Raw genomic sequence first — 17,953 nt, 5'->3', positions numbered from 1 at the left:
AAATAATGAATTAAGTGAATTTTTCCACATTGCCACACCTGCCAGGAAGTGTGGTGAGGAGGAGGAGGGAAGGGGGTGTACAGACCATTAGTGTTGAGAGAAAGAGAGAGAGCAGGAAGAGAAAGTGACGGAGTTCCTAATGTGATTAGCAGAGAGTGTGTTAGCATCACCTTCCTCCTTCGCCACCCACACAGTCACAGGCAACATCATAAACCTCTAGCGGGTGAACAATAACATCAGCTCCCTCAGCAGCAGCGTTCGTGTTGATCTGACTGCGTAATTTCACAGACACTTTGGTGTACTGTACTGTGTTGTATAGGGAGATCATTAGTTTTTCTGCTCTAAAAGTGACTTGTGTTGTTTACACTGTGTGTGTGTGTGTGTGTGTGTGTCCGTGCCCCTCCTGTGTATTATCCCCTCAGCACACCATAGAGTTCGTACAGTACATACAGCAGCACATCTGTGCGTGCAACCTGATGCCCCGTTCCATTCTAATTAGCCACCTGCAACACACAGACACGCTAGGTTAGCACCTGTGTGGAGGAAGAATGGATAATTGTTGAGTTTCCAGTTGCCATGTTGCCACCCTCTACTCTTCTATAGGGCTTCACCTTAAGGAAAAGCTGACAGATTTAGACAGGTTTTCAATGCCTGGTCACAGCTCTTTAAGACGAGGCCTTCCCACCGACTTCCTGGGTGGGCCAGGTGTGATCTGACAGAACGCCTTTCTTTTTCTTCACACCAACCAGTAGCCATATCCTAATACTGTTTCTGGCACCATACCTCCATTAGCTGTTAAGATTTGAAATTCTCACACGTAAACCTGAATTAAGGGTATTTTCATGTTCCCATTTTTTTATTGAGTTTCACGCCCTTGATCATTGTATTTGGAGTATAACAATGTTCTAAAGTCTGTGTGGTAATTACTCCTTCTCTAGGTTGTACTGTACCAAATCTCTTGTTTTGGCAGGTCAGGGTAGCCTAGTCCAGTGTTAGAGGGCAGCTGGGAGGGTAGAAATAGTCAAAAGAACATGAATAGAAGGAAAATACTATGCAGTTAAAGCATTTTTGGATGATTTGAAATTGAGTTTAAAAAAACCCTGCTACCTCTGTTGTTAAAAATACAGAAGGACCAGCTTAATCATTGTTTACCCTTTAAATTGTATATCAAATTGATCATCCAGGGACAGATTTTTCTTGTTTCCGTAATAATCGACCCCACTTGAGTCCTTCTAACCCCAATTTCATGCAATAGCGTGACTTTAGATTATCAAAGAGAAGAGAGAGCTCATCTCCTGTGCGTGATTCTACAATCCAGGAGGGAGGAAAAGGAGGAGATGATGGTCCAGATAACCCGCAGGGTCTGTTCACTGACCTCATTAAGTCTCCCGGGGGCCCCTGAGGTGTTGACACACACCGCCACCTGAAGGCCGCTTGCTCAGCAGCCCCACACTGCTGTTGGCAGCTTTTAATAAAGCCCGGAAGAGATCGGTGCGACGCACGAGCATCCACGCAGATGGAACTTGATGGTCTGATGCCTGCAGAACAGATGTAGTCATGCAGATGTTTGTCTACCCAACAGATAAGAGTTTCCCGCGGCCGGTGGTCACTCCTGAGGACCAGGTGGTGTTGAGGAACGAGGAGGCCGCGTTCCACTGCCAGTTCACCGCAGAGCCGGCCCCCACGTTGGAGTGGTACCACGAAAACGAGCTGCTGGCAAACAAGTCTCGGTATGTTGAGAGCTAAATCCTCCCCTCTGCAACACTCTTTTCTTTCCCATCATACATCTCATACTCCCCTCTCCCACCCACTCCCTCCACATCCTGCCCCCACTTCATTCCCTCTCCTTACTTACCATTATATAAGCCATAGTCGGGTATTCCTTTGAACCCAATGAGCTGGAACCCTTGCGATGGGCTCTCAGCTCTCTGTATGTCATGACAACTCGCGCTCAAGATGAATTGCACATTAAGGAATATTATTACTGGAGCAGAGCGCTGTAAAGTTTGTCTGCACTCTACTATACATCACTTGAACACAGCCGTTCTCTCCAGCCAATCGCAAAAGACTTGCAGCTCTCCGGTGTTCAAGCACTGAGCGGAAAAAAAAAACCCTCAAGTTACAGTCAGTTTACCAGCATGTCCCCTATAAACATATAAGCACCTGATAATAACCAATTTCTATACCAAGTGCCAGGGATACCCTCAGGGTTCATAGCAGCTCGCGCTCCTACATAGACGCACCATAGGCAAGCTGCTCCACATGAGAAGCAAGAGCCGGGTTTTCGATTTTAAAGTGATTATTGTGTTCAGTCAGCGAGGAAAGAGAACAACTTCAACATCAATAGTTAGTCACTTGTGTAATGAGCTTGTCAGAGGTGGGTTTGGTCACCAGGATTGCAGATGGATGGGTGAAAAGCGTGAATATAAAGACACACACAGACTGTTTCATTAAAAACATCTGGCCTCTTTGTGGTTAAGGTATTCCAAGCAGCCTGTTGTGTTTATTGATCTGGGCTGATATAATGCCAGAGGAATGCAGCTCTCTGCAGGAGATATCATCTGTTTTGCACCTGCACTGTTTAGTCAACCCTCCCCCCTCCAGATTAGGTGTGAACATTTAATGTAGATTGTTTTTCATATGTGTGAAACCAACAAAAAATATACCAGTGTGAGCTCGGGGCTATTTTTGCAGACAGAAGGAATTCTGCCCCATGGGTCAAACCAACTCTGGAGGTAGAAATGTGAAACCATACCAAATCTTTCTGCGCATGTAGCTATAAAAATGATTGCCTTAAAAAAAAAAAAAAAAAAACCTGCCTTTGTTCATTTTGTTTAATGGTTATTTTAGAGTTTCCTCAGAGTGAGGTAATGTTCCACATACTTGTTCTCCATCTCTCGGGTGGAAATAACACAAGCTCCCAAAGCTCATTTCCCCCCCCCCCCACTATTAAACAGAGAAGAGATGACACAGAAATATCACCCCTCCTGAGGGAATCCAATGCAGGACCAGATAGTCCTGGTAGATGAATCCTGCGTTTGGAAAACTCTTCTCTGGAATTACACAGCATCCTAAATGTATCCAGCAGCACCTTTACTTATTCCTCTCTGCTTTACATATTCACTTTTCCCATGAGCTTTATAATGACCTTGTCGTATAGGCGTGATTAGCTGTTGAGAGCTCCGGTCCGTTGAGCTTTTTTTCTGTGCTGTGTGGGATGTGCAGCTCCTTATCTGTCAGCCCTGAAGCTGGCTTAAGGTCAGCCTTTAATTACTTCTCATCCCGTCCATCACTGGCACTGATACTCCCTTCATCCTGCCAGAGGCCGCGGGCCAGCCGTCAGTCCTGCTCTTTAAAAAGCACAAGACTTTTTTGAATGAACTCACTATGTAGGACACTTTTCTTTGTGTTCTGTGGACAAATGATTCACATTTGCTTTAACCTATTTGGGGCAGCAGATGGTTTGAGTTTAGTGAATCAGGGCAATTCAGATGCAAGTACAGAAAAAATGGGCCTATGCTAAAATAGTCTTATTTTGTGGCACTCTGGCACTTACATTGTCCTGTTTAGCAGAGCATCTCCATCTGGTGCTCCCAGCAGGCCAAAACAAATGCGGAGAATTATTTTTCAGATGTCATCTGAGCGAGACCTGGGGGTGGGAGTTGCTTGTGTGCAGAGAGCATTTCTCACGTACAAATAATGTGTGACTCCCTGTTTGTTGGTCATTCACGGTGAGACAGTACGAATGAGCAGAGCTTGAAGTGTGAACTGTTTGATCTGTTTCTTCTCCACAGTCTGATCCTGTTATCCAACGGCACGCTGCTAATCACCCAGGTCAAGCCCAGGAACACAGGGACCTACAAGTGTGTTGGCCGCGGCCTCCGAGGGTCCCATGTTACACTGGAGGCCTCCCTCCTCATAGCTGGTACACACGCACGCACGCACGCACACACACACACACACACACACACACACACACACACACACACACACACACACACACACACACACACACTTGCAGTTGTTGTACTGGTGAGAGAGAAACACCTGTGATTCTGTAATCTGAGAGTGAGAGGGGGGCATTTGGGTTACATATTATCCTGCCCTCCATCTAATTCTGCTTTCCCCTTTATTCTTCTTCTTGCTCTTTCACTTAGAGCCAGATCTCTCCATTCCCTTATTGACATCCGGCCCAGCTGTATCCACTACACACACGTGGCACTGGAGCATTTTCCTGCTTCCCCTCCATATTATTTCCTGCCAAACTTGTTTAGCTCAACACGCTTTCTCCAAATTGTAACAGCACCTGGCTGAACAAATGGCAAAAGTAACAAGATAACAAACCAGTATGACTCAAACTGGCTAACAAGCAGTGTAATTATGAGCTTGTGAAATGTCATTAGACCTGCCCCCCTGTGATTTTCAGAAATGGCTTCTTCCAAATGGATAGGTGTGTTAAACCACTTTAAACTGAAAACAAAACATCAGAACTATGACAAATATAACAATGTGGTTGTGCATAAAGGTAAGGTTCTCATACAGGCAGGGAAAACAATGTAATATACAAGTGTAGACACATCGAAGTTGCTTTAATATTGCACGTAACAGCACCTGCTCATCATGAATCCAATGAGAACCCCTTAAAACACCATTTTAAAAGGCTGCTTGAGCTTAAAGCAGGAACAATCTGTAGTATCATCTCATTTTACTAATCAGCCAGCATTTTGAAATGCAAGTGCATGCAAGTCAAATACTTTGTATAAGCTCAGGGCTGGAATTTCTACTGTATGCGTTTCAGAGTCCCGAACACTTTATTCCCCTTGATCAGCCCCTTTTCCCCAAGGGTTTTGGATTAACGAGGTACGACTGTATCCGCAGTTTTAACCCAGTGAACCACAGCTCCATTTAAATACCTTAATTCACTTAATCTGATGGTAATCCATGCAGGCATTATAGGGGATTGTGTCACAGTAGAATTCAGTATTTAGGGACAAGTTTAAACAGTCACTCCATCATAGCTCCACCTCATTCATTTCACTGGCCTCCACCAGCCCCTCTCCCAGCTCAACTTCCCTTTCATCTGCTGAGAAATGTGTGTTTTCTTCCGTTCTCATTAATTGATTTAGATCTTAGACTCATAGAAGGTCGCAGCCACTGACCAGCTTTAAGAGTGCTGTCGGCCAATTAAGTATTAATGACTTCCATTTGGGACACACAGTTTTAAACCACTCAGTAGTGGGAGGTCTTGTGAGTCTTTGTAACGCAGATCAAATTCCACTTTCTGTGTAGGGGCTGCCAGTTTTGATATGACCCACCTCACACAGGCCCTAGTTAATTCCCATACAACCTATATACTCAGTTCGCCTACTGTGCGCTTTGTTCTCTAATTACTGTGACCTGCGCTACAAATCAGAGGACTTTTCCTAACCAGACAGGAAATGTGCTAACAGAACTGTGCGTTGGAATTAGGACTGTTCGGGGCTTCTCATGAAATTCTAAATCAGTAATGCTCCGCTGGCTTTGAAGCCAGAATAATGATTATCAGGAGCCGTGTGTGAATTGAAATCAATTTCAGCATTCAAATTGCTACTTCATGCTAAAAATTTCTCCCACTCTCTGTGCTTTCCACCACAGAGATAGACGACATGGTGCCCAAGATGTCGAAGGTTTTCACATCAGACACCCTGCAGCGGGTGGCCTGTCGTCCCCCACGCGGCAGACCTGAGCCCGAGGTCTGGTGGGAGAGAGGAGGTCAGCGGGTGCCCACGGAGGGCAGAGTGTACCAGGATGGCCTGGATCTGGTCTTCAGTCCCACAGAGGAAGGAGACTCGGACACCTACACCTGCGTGGCCCAGAACAGGGCAGGACGCAAGACACAGGAGGTCACCTTCACCGTTGCCAGTGAGTCAGTCGCAGACAGCTTCAAAGGGACACTTCAGCAATTTTACATATTAAGTTTGGTTTACGTCACAAGGAGTACAACTCCTGGAAAGAAAATAGAAACCCTCAGCTTGGGCTTGAGACCTCATTTATTTTCCAGAAAGCCTGCATTATAAACTAGACAAACCAGGGTTTGAAAGAAGATGTTTTCACAATACATTATGGGAAATGTAGCATCCAGTTCCAATGTTTGGAGCTTTACCCTTACCAGAGATAAAAGCAAGTTAGGATATCTCGGCCTCTGCACCTTCAATTTTGGCTATTTTTTTTTAAAATCTGTCTCTTATGAGTCAACTAACTAAAATACCATAATTTGTTGAATTTTAGTTTTTTGTAGCAACCCCAAAAGTAGTAACAATAAGTTTCCCCCCCAGTGATTGTAAACTGAAACAGAATAAGCAAGCCATTGAGGTGCAACATACAGTATATGTGACAGTAAGTCTTGTTCTTTAATGTCAGGAGCATGCTGGGAACACTGGGACCATCTGGGATTATTAATGTCCCAGATGGTCCCAGTGTTTAGACTGACCAATGGACCAAGCTCATTAACACTTTTTAGTATTTCTTCAAGGGACTGCCATGTAGCTGAAGAGCTATTATGTATCTACTGTATGAGTAAGTGTAAAATGTCTGTGCTTGTATAATAATGTATGTGCGTGCGTGTCCACAGCCGCCCCAGTGTGGGTGACGAGGCCTCAGGACAGCCACCTAGAGGAGGGTAAACCAGGTTACCTTCACTGTCACGCTCAGGCCAACCCTGAACCTGAGGTCACCTGGCTCCGCAACAACATCATGATCACGCCAGAGGTCAGTTACCCAACACAACACACACATACACAGTTATTAGGGTCTTTTTCTGACATGCATTCTATCTAGCAGATGAACATTTAAATTTAAAAGATCTTTCTCTTTCCTTTTTCTCTAGGACTCTCGTTTTAAGATATTCCCTAACGGCACCCTCAGGATCAACAATGTGGAGGTGTACGACAGCCAGATGTACGGCTGTGAAACCAAGACCGTAGGCGGCCGACTGTCTGGGCAAGCTCGAGTTAGTGTGCTTGGTAAGCTGTGAGAGAATCACACAGTTGATCAGTATATACAGTAGATTATACTTTGAGTGTATACTGAGCAAATATTTGAAGTTATTCCCCAGAGCGACTGAAAGATGATGTGTAATGAGTGAAATCATATCCAGGGTATAATGAGTAATACAGCGTCGAGAGTAAATCTAAAGCAAATGCGGTCATGCCTGTGGGCTTGTGAGTGTGAATGTGTGCGGTTCCTAAAATAGAAAGAACATGTCCATGTTGTGTCTCTGGGCGTCCTGCAGGACACCCACAGAGGTGTAAAATATGCCTCATGCACGGCTTTGTTCTAGCCTCCATTTTAACACAATATATCCATGATAAATTCCTATCAGCGTAGCTCTGCTGCTATAGGATTACTGTGATAGATGGCCTGACATGTCGCTGTTTTGTCTGGCCAATCTCTCTGTTTATATGATCTCAGCCTCTGATAAACTTCAGTTTTTATACCCGTCAGATCTGTGTGCACATTTGTGCATTTCCCTGAATGTGTCCGAACATGATTTCCGTCAGCTAATCTGCTTATACCCCAACCCCTCCCCTCTCCTCCGTGTTTACCACATGTGTAATGTGTGTGTGGTGTTTTGACTTGTGTTTCAGAGAAGCTGAAGTTCACCCCGACCCCCCAGCCTTCTCAGTGCCTGGAGCTGGATAACGAGATCACCATCCAGTGCTCAGCTAAAGGCAGAGAGAGTCCAACCATCCGCTGGACCAAAGCAGGTGTGCACACCGCTGGCTTAATCTTAGCTCACAATAGCTTAAGTCAAATAAGGAATGACTGTTTAACACTTTCTTAAAGAAACACCTCATCCAAAATGCAGCATTATCATTCATTTATTTTATGCTAACGCTGACAAATGCCTTTTCCACAAGAATGTGTAGAAACATGCGCAGAATCTGCAAAAAACTGTGTGAGGACGGTTCATCATCACGGATCATTTCCCCCATTCATCGCCGTTTGCCATGATTGAGTCGATTTAACCACTTGAATTCCACATGCAGCTCCAGACTCAGCCCACCTAACCCCCGCTGTCCCTGTGTGTGTCTCTGTCTCCCCCTGCAGACGGAGGAGAGCTGCCGCCTCGGGTGGAGCAGAAGAACGGCCAGCTCCACTTCAGCAAAGTCACCCGCAGCGACGCCAACAACTACACCTGCATCGCCTCCAACAGCCTCCAGGGGGAGATCAGAGCCCTGGTAGCCCTCATAGTGGCCGGTAAACTGCTCACTCATCATCCTAAAAGCAGGGAATTATGTTAGAAAGAGCCACACTGCCATACTAGTCATCAGTCCGACATTGGGGCAAATGTACTGAGACCACGTAGTTGTGGTCTCAGTACATCTGAGTCGTTGATCATTCTCATCAAGTGGCAAACACAGCAGCATTTATTGTGTGCTTGGTGGGCTTTTTATTGCCCAGTAATGAATTGCATTTGTGTTGTAGAGTGTAACTGAGATGTTAACCATAGTCACCACAGTCTGTAAAGGAAATGTTGTGGCCCAGTTGTGGTGTATTAATATGTGTGTGTGTGTGTGTGTGTGTGTAGTGTACATTCGCTTTAAGGTGGAACCAGAGAATACAACGGTGTACCAAGGACACACAGCCATCCTGCACTGTCAGGCCACCGGCGACCCCGAGCCTCACATCCACTGGATGATCAAAGACAAGGCGCTGGACATCAGTAAGAACAGGAGGTAAATGAGACACTTGTGTGTCATTTTGATCTTTTAGACAGCTTAACCATCTTGGATTAGGATTAAAATATGTGATTACAGGTTCCAAATGGGAATGATTGCAGTTGTATCGTGTCTGTGCATTCATTATAGATTTAGCTTGTGCTAATATAGTATTATACACCTGAATACAATGGGCCTCATTAAAGAATGTCTCGTACTAACAGATTTGTTCTGAAGTGGCACATAAGAGTGATTTAAGGGAATTTTTCGATTATGCATTTTTCAGTATCTAACGCAATATCAAACCATTCCCTCTTTATTTCTTTAATTATTAACATTTTCCAATAGTTTGGAGTACTCAAATTACAGGACTGACAGTGCTAAGTGTGTTCTGTTTTCGTCTTTTAATTTCCAAAAGCTCAGCGGTATGAAGTTCTTCTCTTAACACTTGAGTAACATTTTTGTGAATGAAACTTTTCTACAAACGGAGCGGAACCGGCAGCCTTATGTAGCAATTTTAGGGGTGTTGATTATGCTAATTATCAAATCTCACACACAGCAACCTGCTCATGAACAGGTTGAAACAAACAATTTATGACACGTTTGTGCAGTTAGGAGGGTTTGCTGAATTCAGCTTGAGACGAGAGAGAGAGAGAGAGAGAGAGAGAGAGAGAGAGAGAGAGAGAGAGAGAGAGAGGAAAAAAAAAAACCTGGATAGGATAAGAATAACTGTATGTGTACTGGTTTTTGTTGTGAAAGACCTCCACCTTTATCTGTTCGGTCCCTTCTTTCTTCCAGGTTCCAGAAGATGCCCAATGGCTCCTTGGTGATTACAGATGTTACTACAGATGACACGGGCAGATACACATGTGTGGCCGGAAACAGTTGCAGCATCAAAGACCGTGTGGCTCAGCTGTATGTAGTGGGTGAGTTTAACGCACATGCACACGTGCGTACACAAACATATATACGCAAGCGTCCTTTATCAGAAACAAAGGTGCACACATGGGGCGTAAGCCACGATCACAAGTAAAGGATGAAGGCCTTAATTAAGCCTTCACCCTCTGTCTGTCATCCATCTCGACAAGTTAATAATCACAGCCACATCTCTGACGCCACGGCTGTCACTGGGGTGATGGGATTGGGCAGACGTTAGATCTAATAATGCTTCACACTCTGTGGCTCCTTGTGTGCTGAAAATTACAGTCACACACATCCATTAGTGTCTCATATCAACTCATCTTCGCCCAAAGTAGCAGGATGGTATTCCGGATTAGTTCAAAGTGGGAGACAATTGAATTTAAAAATGTTTGCCGTAGCTAGTCAGGGTCAACGTGATAGCACTGCCCAACAAAGCCAGACTGGTAACCACGGTAACAGGGCAACTCAGAAACACAACTGGTAACACTTTATAATTATGGTACATGAATTCATGCATGACTTTGTGCATGAAAAAGCATGAATTCCTTCATGTAGTACTTCATGAACTCTCAGTAATGTACAAGGATTAATAGTATCTCCAGGGTTTTTCCTGCATAGAGGAATTTTTGGCGCCCCCCCCCCAAAAAAAAAAAGGTTTTAGCCAGCCCTAAAGGAAAATCACCAGCACCAAATTGACAAGCATTGAGAATAAAAATAGCAATTCAGATCCTCTCCAAATGTGTTTAAGAAACAACCATTTCTTAAACACCGCAGAACATAAACTTGAATATGAGAGCTAATCTCAGTTTTATCTCTAGATTCAGGCTGTACCGGACTCTCCCGGTGATTTATTTAAATACATTAATTAAATAAATGTATTTAAATATTAATATTATTTTTTTTAACCAGTTGTGTTAATAGGGGTTTTATTTACTAAAGCATTTATCAAATTGTCAGAAATAACAGGCACATGCATAGATTTCTGTCAAATAAGGTAACACAGACTTATTGCCTCTACTGTACGCGGACTGATCATGCATACTGCCGGGCGTGGTCACACACACACCCCCCCCCCCCACACACACACACACACCCCCCCACCCCACCCCACCCCCAAAAGACCCATTCTGAGCCAGGAAAAACCCTGCAGCAGTCATCTTTGTGATCCCTCAAATAAAAACATAGTACAGACTAGGGCTGCACAATTAATCGCAATTTTATCCAAATCGCAATATGGACTAGTGCAATATCCAAATCGCAGGGGGGTGCAATATTTGTTAAAGGCAAAATATGTGTCCAACCAGCCTACAAATCCTATCCTACAGACTAAAGAAAGAAATCTTTGTGGGGCGGCCTCTAGCTCACCCAGTAAGAGCGTGCGCCCCATGTAGGCTGAGTTCTTTGCAGCAGCCCAGGTTTGAATCCAACCTGCAGCCCTTTGCTGCGTATCATCCCCTCTCTCTCCCCCCTTTCCTGTCTATCCACTGTCACTATCGAATAAAGGGAAAAGCCCCCCCAAAAAATTATCATAAAAAAAATTAAATAAAAAAATAAATCTTTGTTTGGTACAGATCCTCGCAAAAATCACACCATAATCATTTTCATTTTAATATTTTTCAGTGAAAATGAGAATAATAAGACAAAAATGATCATTCCCTCCAATATCGTGAATCAAATCGCAGTATCAGTCAAAAATAATCACAATTAGATATGTTCCTCATATTGTGCAGCCCTAGTACAGACAATTAGAAGTTAGTAAAAAGTAAAATTCATAAATATCCTACTTAGGTGAGCATTGTTCTCAGGCCATACTGTTTAAGTGTCTTATGTTGAATAAAAGCAACTCTTAAAATGCATCTGCAGTATACTGTGTTTTGTGTAAATTTAGTGACCTTGGTATCATTTTGCAAACCCACTCCTTTAATTTTGAATACATTTAATTTTATGCTACCATTAATCATATGTGATTTATCAACGTTAAAGATGGACCAGGTTGGGGCGCCTGGGTAGCACACCTGGTAGAGCGTGCGCCCCATGTACAGAGGCTCAGTCCTCACTGCAGCAGCTGCAGGCTCAATTCTGACCCGCGGCCCTTTTCTGCATGTCATTCCCCCTCTTTCTCCCCTCCTCTCTAAGCTGTCCTCTCAAATAAAGGCCTAAAATGCCAGAAAATTATCTTTAAAAAAAAATAAAAAATAAAAGATGGACTAGGTCAGCACTTTATTTGAATTGGCCACAAACATGATGAGGTAACGAAGAAGTAATGTTTACTTAATCATGATTACAACACTGCAATTCAGTTTTTTAACTTCACGTCACTCTAACTGCAGATTTACCAATGAAGAAGACATGAACATCATTAATAAATCAGAAATCATGATTATTTAATTATAACTAATTGATGGATTAATTAACATATTGTTCCTGCATTAAGTCATGCATGAGATACTATTAATCCTTGTACATTACTGATAGTTCATGAAGTACTACATGAATGAATTCCTGCTTTTTCACGTGTGAATTAATGGTAATTCATGTACCATTATTATAAAGAGTTACCAAATAACTTGTTGAATGACTGTTCTGAAATAGTATTATGTACTGTGGTAAAGTTCAATGCAAGTACCTATAATCTAGAAAACAGATAAGGGCTTACCATTTGCTTGTGTAGAACGTAGAGTAGTTTAGTAACAGCTTCCTAACAGTTGTTGCATGGGTTTAACTTTGCACATCATAAGAAGTGGACAAAATGTGCAGAAAGATGTAGCACAATATGTGATGTCAATTTAAGACTTGGATGTGTTAAAGATAACACATCCAGTACTTTTTCCGAGCACTTTTTAGTTGACCATAGTTGCTGCCTGTCTCCAACAGACAAACCAATACATTCCTTTGACGAAGATGGGGACAAGGCTCCCTACAAGATGATCCAAACCATCGGCCTGTCAGTGGGAGCAGCCGTGGCTTATATCATCGTAGTGCTGGGACTCATGTTCTACTGCAAAAAGAGACGCCACGACAAAAGACTGCAGAAAGGCCAGGACGGAGAGGAGCCGGAGATGGAGTGTCTCAACGGTATAAATGTTTGGTGGGGAAAAAATGTTTACGATTTGTGGTTAGGCAGTTGTAAAAAAATCAGCCAGGAAGTTAATTTGAGTAGTTGCAAATCCCTCAATGTCACGGTCCTCAGTGTTGTAGAAAGGTTTAGGATATTTGCTGCCATCTTGTGTTTGTCTTGGGTATTGCATTTAACATGGAAAATGCCACAAGTTCGAATCAATTTGATGAGACTGTAGCTGTGTTCTAATTCCACAGTAGACAACTCTGGGCAGACTCTGTTTGTGATAAAGTGACACAATGAAGTATACTCAACAGTCAATATGCAAAAAAAAAAAAAAGTAATTGCGGACGATGGTGAAACAGTTTTTGAAAAACATCTCAGAACACAAGAAATATTACATTTCTGGAAAAACGTTTAGCTTTGTCTTTATGAAGTTTGATAGTTTGGTAGTGAAATTCAGAAGTCACAGATTGATTTACTTTGAACAGCACAACTGCTAACTGCAAAAATAGCATACTAGCATACTACAAAATCATTTGTCTATCTGTGTCATTTCTCTTTGTGCCGTAGTTAATGCCAACTTGTTTTTTTGTTAACTATCCTCTTTGACCCATGCCCATTAAGATGTGCACAATGTCTATGACCTTTGACCCTGTGTGTTGTGTTCATCAGGAGGGGCTGTTCAACAAAATGGCCACACCACCGCCGAGATCCAGGAAGAGGTGGCACTCACCAACATGGGTACCATGGCAACAACCGAGAAACGCCACAGCCATGTCAACAACGATAAGCTCCACTTTCCTCGAGCAAACCTACAAACCATCACTACTTTAGGTAGACTGATTTATACCATTCTCTTTTGTATGTAATGCCTGAAGTGACTTGATCTTAAAGCTGTAACATAACAGTGCTTTCACTTAATAAATCCAGTATGTGCGACATTGATTTTTGAGCATGTGCTCTGCCATTTGCTCTGTGCTGTGTGAATGTTTTATTCAGGCAAAGGGGAGTTTGGTGAGGTGCTGCTCTGCAAAGCTAAGGGTATCGAGGAGAGCGAGGAGGAGATGGTGGTGTTGGTGAAGAGCCTGCAGACCAGAGATGAACAGCTCCAGCTCGACTTCCGCCGTGAAGCTGAAATGTTCGCCAAGCTCAGCCACCCCAACGTTGTCCGCCTGTTGGGCCTGTGTAGGGAGGCAGAGCCCCACTACATGATCCTAGAGTACTATGACCTGGTAAGCACGCAGAAATAGAAACACACGCCCAGAAGAATTACAATTATTTTACCTGATCTAATGCGCTCTTTTTTTGCTTTTATCATACCAGGGAGACCTAAAGCAGTTCCTGAGAATTTCCAAAAGCAAAGATGACAAGGTCAAATCTCAGCCTATCAGCACCAAGACCAAAGTAAGTGTGGAATGTTGTACCAGGATTGACAGCTCACAGCATCCTGCACACCATCTGCCATGCAAATTAAGGTTGTTTATGTTTTTTGATGTAAAAGTTGTGCTATTCCCGTTCCCTGCGAGGTCATGTTCCCTTTTAGACATTTTGAAAAATCGATTTTCTTGTCGAGGGTTTAATGGGATCAGTACCACTGTCTGCAGCGAGGAGACCATTAGCATAGCTTAGCATAAGGACTAAACATGGAGAAACGGCTAACATGGCTCTGTCCAAAGGTTAAGAAATCCACCTACCAGCACCTCTAAAGCTCACTAATTAACACCTTACAGCCTCTTTTTTTTTTTTTTAAAAGGTATAGTAAGTGATGTTATTCCAATACACTTTTTTGTCAAATTCAGTGAATATCTCCTCGTGGTCACCTAGTTCTCTACTTTCTGTGTGCGCTGAAAAGAAACCTGGTGTTAATACCCAGCCCTGGCTGTGTAAATGGAAAACAAACAGAACTGAGTGCACGAGCCACAAAACACCGTTCCAGCCAATCGGCAACAGGCAGCGCCAGTTGATGGTCGGGGGGAGAGGGGAGGCAGCATGTGAATGTGCCAGCTGGCCCGTAGTGATCTGTCCTTGAATGGGGTGTATTTGTTTGGCAGTTGATTTCAAATATCAACAATCTTTACACAACATCGCTTACTGCACCTTTTAATTTGTATGAAAGCCAAAGTGTAGAAATTAGAAGTCATGGTTTTATGTCATGGTTATGTGCTGGACAGTTTCTTGGTCAGTGGGAACTTTTTTAGAAAATGTTGAATTATTCCTTATTAACTGATGCATCCAAGGAAACTCTTGGTAATTCCTGCCGCTTGTAGATGTATTCCCAAAAGTCAAAGACTTCACCTTGACAGTTTTTCTTGTTCTGTATATTTCTGCTCCCCTTCAGGTTTCCATCTGTGCCCAGGTGGCTCATGGGATGGAGCACCTGTCCAATCACCGCTTTGTTCACAAAGACCTGGCCGCCCGAAACTGCCTGATCAACAGTCAGAGGCGCATTAAAGTGTCGTCACTCAGCCTCAGCAAGGACGTCTACAACAGGTCTGTTAGATTAAACAACAGTCACCCACTTAAACCATCAACTACATTAAATGGCATGATTAAAACTCTGAGACATCTGTTCATCTGGCTAATTTGTGTTGTTTCCATCTCCTTGTCGTTTCTCTTGTGTACCTGTATGTAGTGAGTACTACCACTACAGACAGGCATGGATCCCGCTGCGCTGGCTCCCAGCAGAGTCTGTGTTTGAAGACGACCAGTCCACCAAGTCTGACGTGTGGGCCTTTGGAGTGTTGATGTGGGAAGTGTTCAGTCACGGGGAAATGCCATATACCAAACTCAGTGATGACGAGGTGCTGGAAGGTCAGTATGATGCTTTAGTTGCTTGTATATATATATATATTTTTTTTTTGGCATTTTAGGCCTTTATTTGATAGGGCAGCTTAGACATGAAAGGGGAGAGAGGGGGGGAATGACCTGCAGCCGCTGCAGCGAGGACTGAGCCTGAGCACATGGGGGCGCACGCTCCACCAGGTGAGCTACCCAGGCGACCTCAGTTGCTTATTTTTTTGTCCAGGTTCTGATTCGGCACACACGCAAAGAACAAGATGACAAGGTCTTTCCTGACTAATTGAAACTATTGGTCATTGAATTTGTTTGAATGTTCAGTTAGATGTACATCAGAGAGGTGGTATGTAATCAGTTCTCCAGGGAAGAATATCCATTAAATGTTCTTGTTGCGATCTCAAAAAAAAAAAAAAAAAACATTTTTCAGTCAACCACCATGTGTGTCCATGTTTGTAATTTGGTTTAAACCCACTCTCTGCCCCTCTAGGTCTGCAGACAGGGAAGCTGAAGCTGCCCGTTCCAGACGGATGCCCATCCAAAATCTACAAGCTCATGGTCCGCTGCTGGGCGCTAAGCCTCAAGGAGCGCCCCTCCTTCACTGAAATCGTCCACGCCCTGGGAGAGCTGCCCTCTGACAGTAAAGTCTGAGACAACCGTAACCCCACATCAGAGGGGAACTTTGACCAACTCCCTCCCCCCCAAAATAAAGACAGGAATGCTGGATTATTAGTCTCACACATTTCAGGGAAGAGGGTTGAGGAGAAAACACTTTTTTTATATGCATTTCAAACAGTGGGTGTGTGGATAAGACTCCTTTGCTATATCAGTGGAAACACAATCAACGTTTGTATAAATTGCTTCTTGTGAGCAGTGCCAGGAGTTTACGTTTGCCTTAACCGCAGCATGGATGACCCTCCCCTCGAGTCCCTGTCTGTGGTTCCACTGTGACTCTGCCTGCCTGTCTGCGGCCGCTCTGTCCCAGAGACACTTTGTTTTCACGGAGTCTCACAACCTCAGTGCCTCTACCCCTCCACACACACACACACACACACACACACACTCACCCTAACCTCCGTTGCTTTGTAGTATGTTACAGTGCTCTCACTGGCTCAGATCAATAGAAAGTATTGGTCGGAAGTTTAGGAAAACCCCCCCTGAAATTTAGGTCCACTGCTCTGTCAAGTCTGAAAGAATATTGAAGGGAAAGTGGGACACAATGTGACTTCAGTGGAGCATTGAAGCTTCAACCACTTCGGAGTGTGTTGAGTGACACCGTTTCAACTGGCCTGCTTGGATTTAAAATCCAATCAGCTGCATCATGAGTCCGCCACCAGAATCCTGTTGGAGATGCCTAGCTACACAGCAACATCCTCCAAAGTGTGTGTGTGTGTGTGTGTGTGTGTGTGTGTGTGTGTGTGTGTGTGTGTGTGTGCGTGCGCGAGCGCGCCACTGAACTGTTCCCATGCTGCGGTGTACATTCAAAGAAGAAGTGGAATAGGGTTTGCATGAAGGTTCGTCGTCTGTTATGCTTGTGATTTGCATTTTGAGAAAACTTGTGGAATAAGCGATCGGTGTTATGGTAACACTTCAGGAACATGAAAAAAAAGATCATAGCCAATGAAATATATTGAATAGATGAGATTGCACCAGTGTGGGCTTTGTACGTTTTTATGAGTGTGTTCTGTTCTTGTATTAACTTTGAGGTGCTTTTTATTGGTCACGACCAATGGGTAAGAACCCCCATTATTACCACATCAACATTATCGTGTTGCAGGCATGCTGCAGCCTATCACTGTGTTTAACCTGCAACATCATTTATTCAGAAGTCCAATCACAAGTCTCCCCTTCCGGGTCCAATTGTTTTGTGCAATGCTGCAAAGTGGACCATCACACCAGGCAATGTGTAAATAATGTAGAAGCCATGCACTAACTTCACTTAAAAAGAATATCCCTCTTTATCTCTATCATGTTGTGTAGTAGGACATGCAGGTGCCTGTTTATTTATGATGAAGGTCCTGTCTTTTTTTTTTTTAAACTATGTTTATAACAGAAAGGTACTTCTCTGATGCTATGTTTTCATTCTCACGGTGTGAGAATCTCAACATCTCAATGTGCGTTCAGTCTGGTAACCAGCTGAATATACTAACACAAAGTACAAAGGAGGTCAAAAGAGTGACTGCTGGTCACCAGTACTCAATTAAGTGCCTGGTAAATGAAGGATTATCTTAACTGTTTTCCCTCTTTTTTTTTTTTTTTTTTTTTTTTTTTTACATTATCTAATCAAATTCAATGGCCTTTGTTTATGAACTTGTTTTTATACGTTGTTTTTAGTGTAATGTTGTTTTTATGAATGCTAGGCACTCACACCTAGACCTCCTTTTTTTAATCTGCTTCAGCAAGTGTTCACAGTAATCACAGATATATACAAAAGTATACATGCTGCTGTCAATAAAAGGTTCACAGTGTTTTTACCCAA

General features: G+C 43.4%; 1 protein-coding gene across 3 annotated transcripts in view; it reads left to right on the top strand.

Annotated features, from left to right (window-relative positions):
- ptk7b (protein tyrosine kinase 7b) overlaps positions 1 to 17,953 on the top strand; it is a 78,520-nt gene extending 60,567 nt beyond the window's left edge. For 2 of the 3 annotated variants that reach the window (XM_031284267.2, XM_035992262.1), the window contains exons 6-21: positions 1,583 to 1,730; positions 3,795 to 3,925; positions 5,635 to 5,901; positions 6,611 to 6,747; positions 6,866 to 7,001; positions 7,626 to 7,745; positions 8,089 to 8,238; positions 8,570 to 8,717; positions 9,498 to 9,625; positions 12,495 to 12,695; positions 13,354 to 13,515; positions 13,681 to 13,913; positions 14,005 to 14,085; positions 15,020 to 15,171; positions 15,314 to 15,492; positions 15,965 to 17,953. In XM_031284267.2, coding sequence (XP_031140127.1) covers positions 1,583 to 1,730; positions 3,795 to 3,925; positions 5,635 to 5,901; positions 6,611 to 6,747; positions 6,866 to 7,001; positions 7,626 to 7,745; positions 8,089 to 8,238; positions 8,570 to 8,717; positions 9,498 to 9,625; positions 12,495 to 12,695; positions 13,354 to 13,515; positions 13,681 to 13,913; positions 14,005 to 14,085; positions 15,020 to 15,171; positions 15,314 to 15,492; positions 15,965 to 16,125 — 2,534 coding nt within the window. In that variant the 3' untranslated portion in view covers positions 16,126 to 17,953. The remainder of the gene's footprint in view (positions 1 to 1,582; positions 1,731 to 3,794; positions 3,926 to 5,634; positions 5,902 to 6,610; positions 6,748 to 6,865; positions 7,002 to 7,625; positions 7,746 to 8,088; positions 8,239 to 8,569; positions 8,718 to 9,497; positions 9,626 to 12,494; positions 12,696 to 13,353; positions 13,516 to 13,680; positions 13,914 to 14,004; positions 14,086 to 15,019; positions 15,172 to 15,313; positions 15,493 to 15,964) is intronic. The other variant, XR_004895207.1, reaches the window with a different exon arrangement.

Source organism: Sander lucioperca, chromosome 15 (genome assembly GCF_008315115.2).
Source record: "Sander lucioperca isolate FBNREF2018 chromosome 15, SLUC_FBN_1.2, whole genome shotgun sequence".
Lineage (NCBI taxonomy): Eukaryota > Metazoa > Chordata > Actinopteri > Perciformes > Percidae > Sander > Sander lucioperca.
This window is presented reverse-complemented; position numbering and strand designations above follow the sequence as displayed.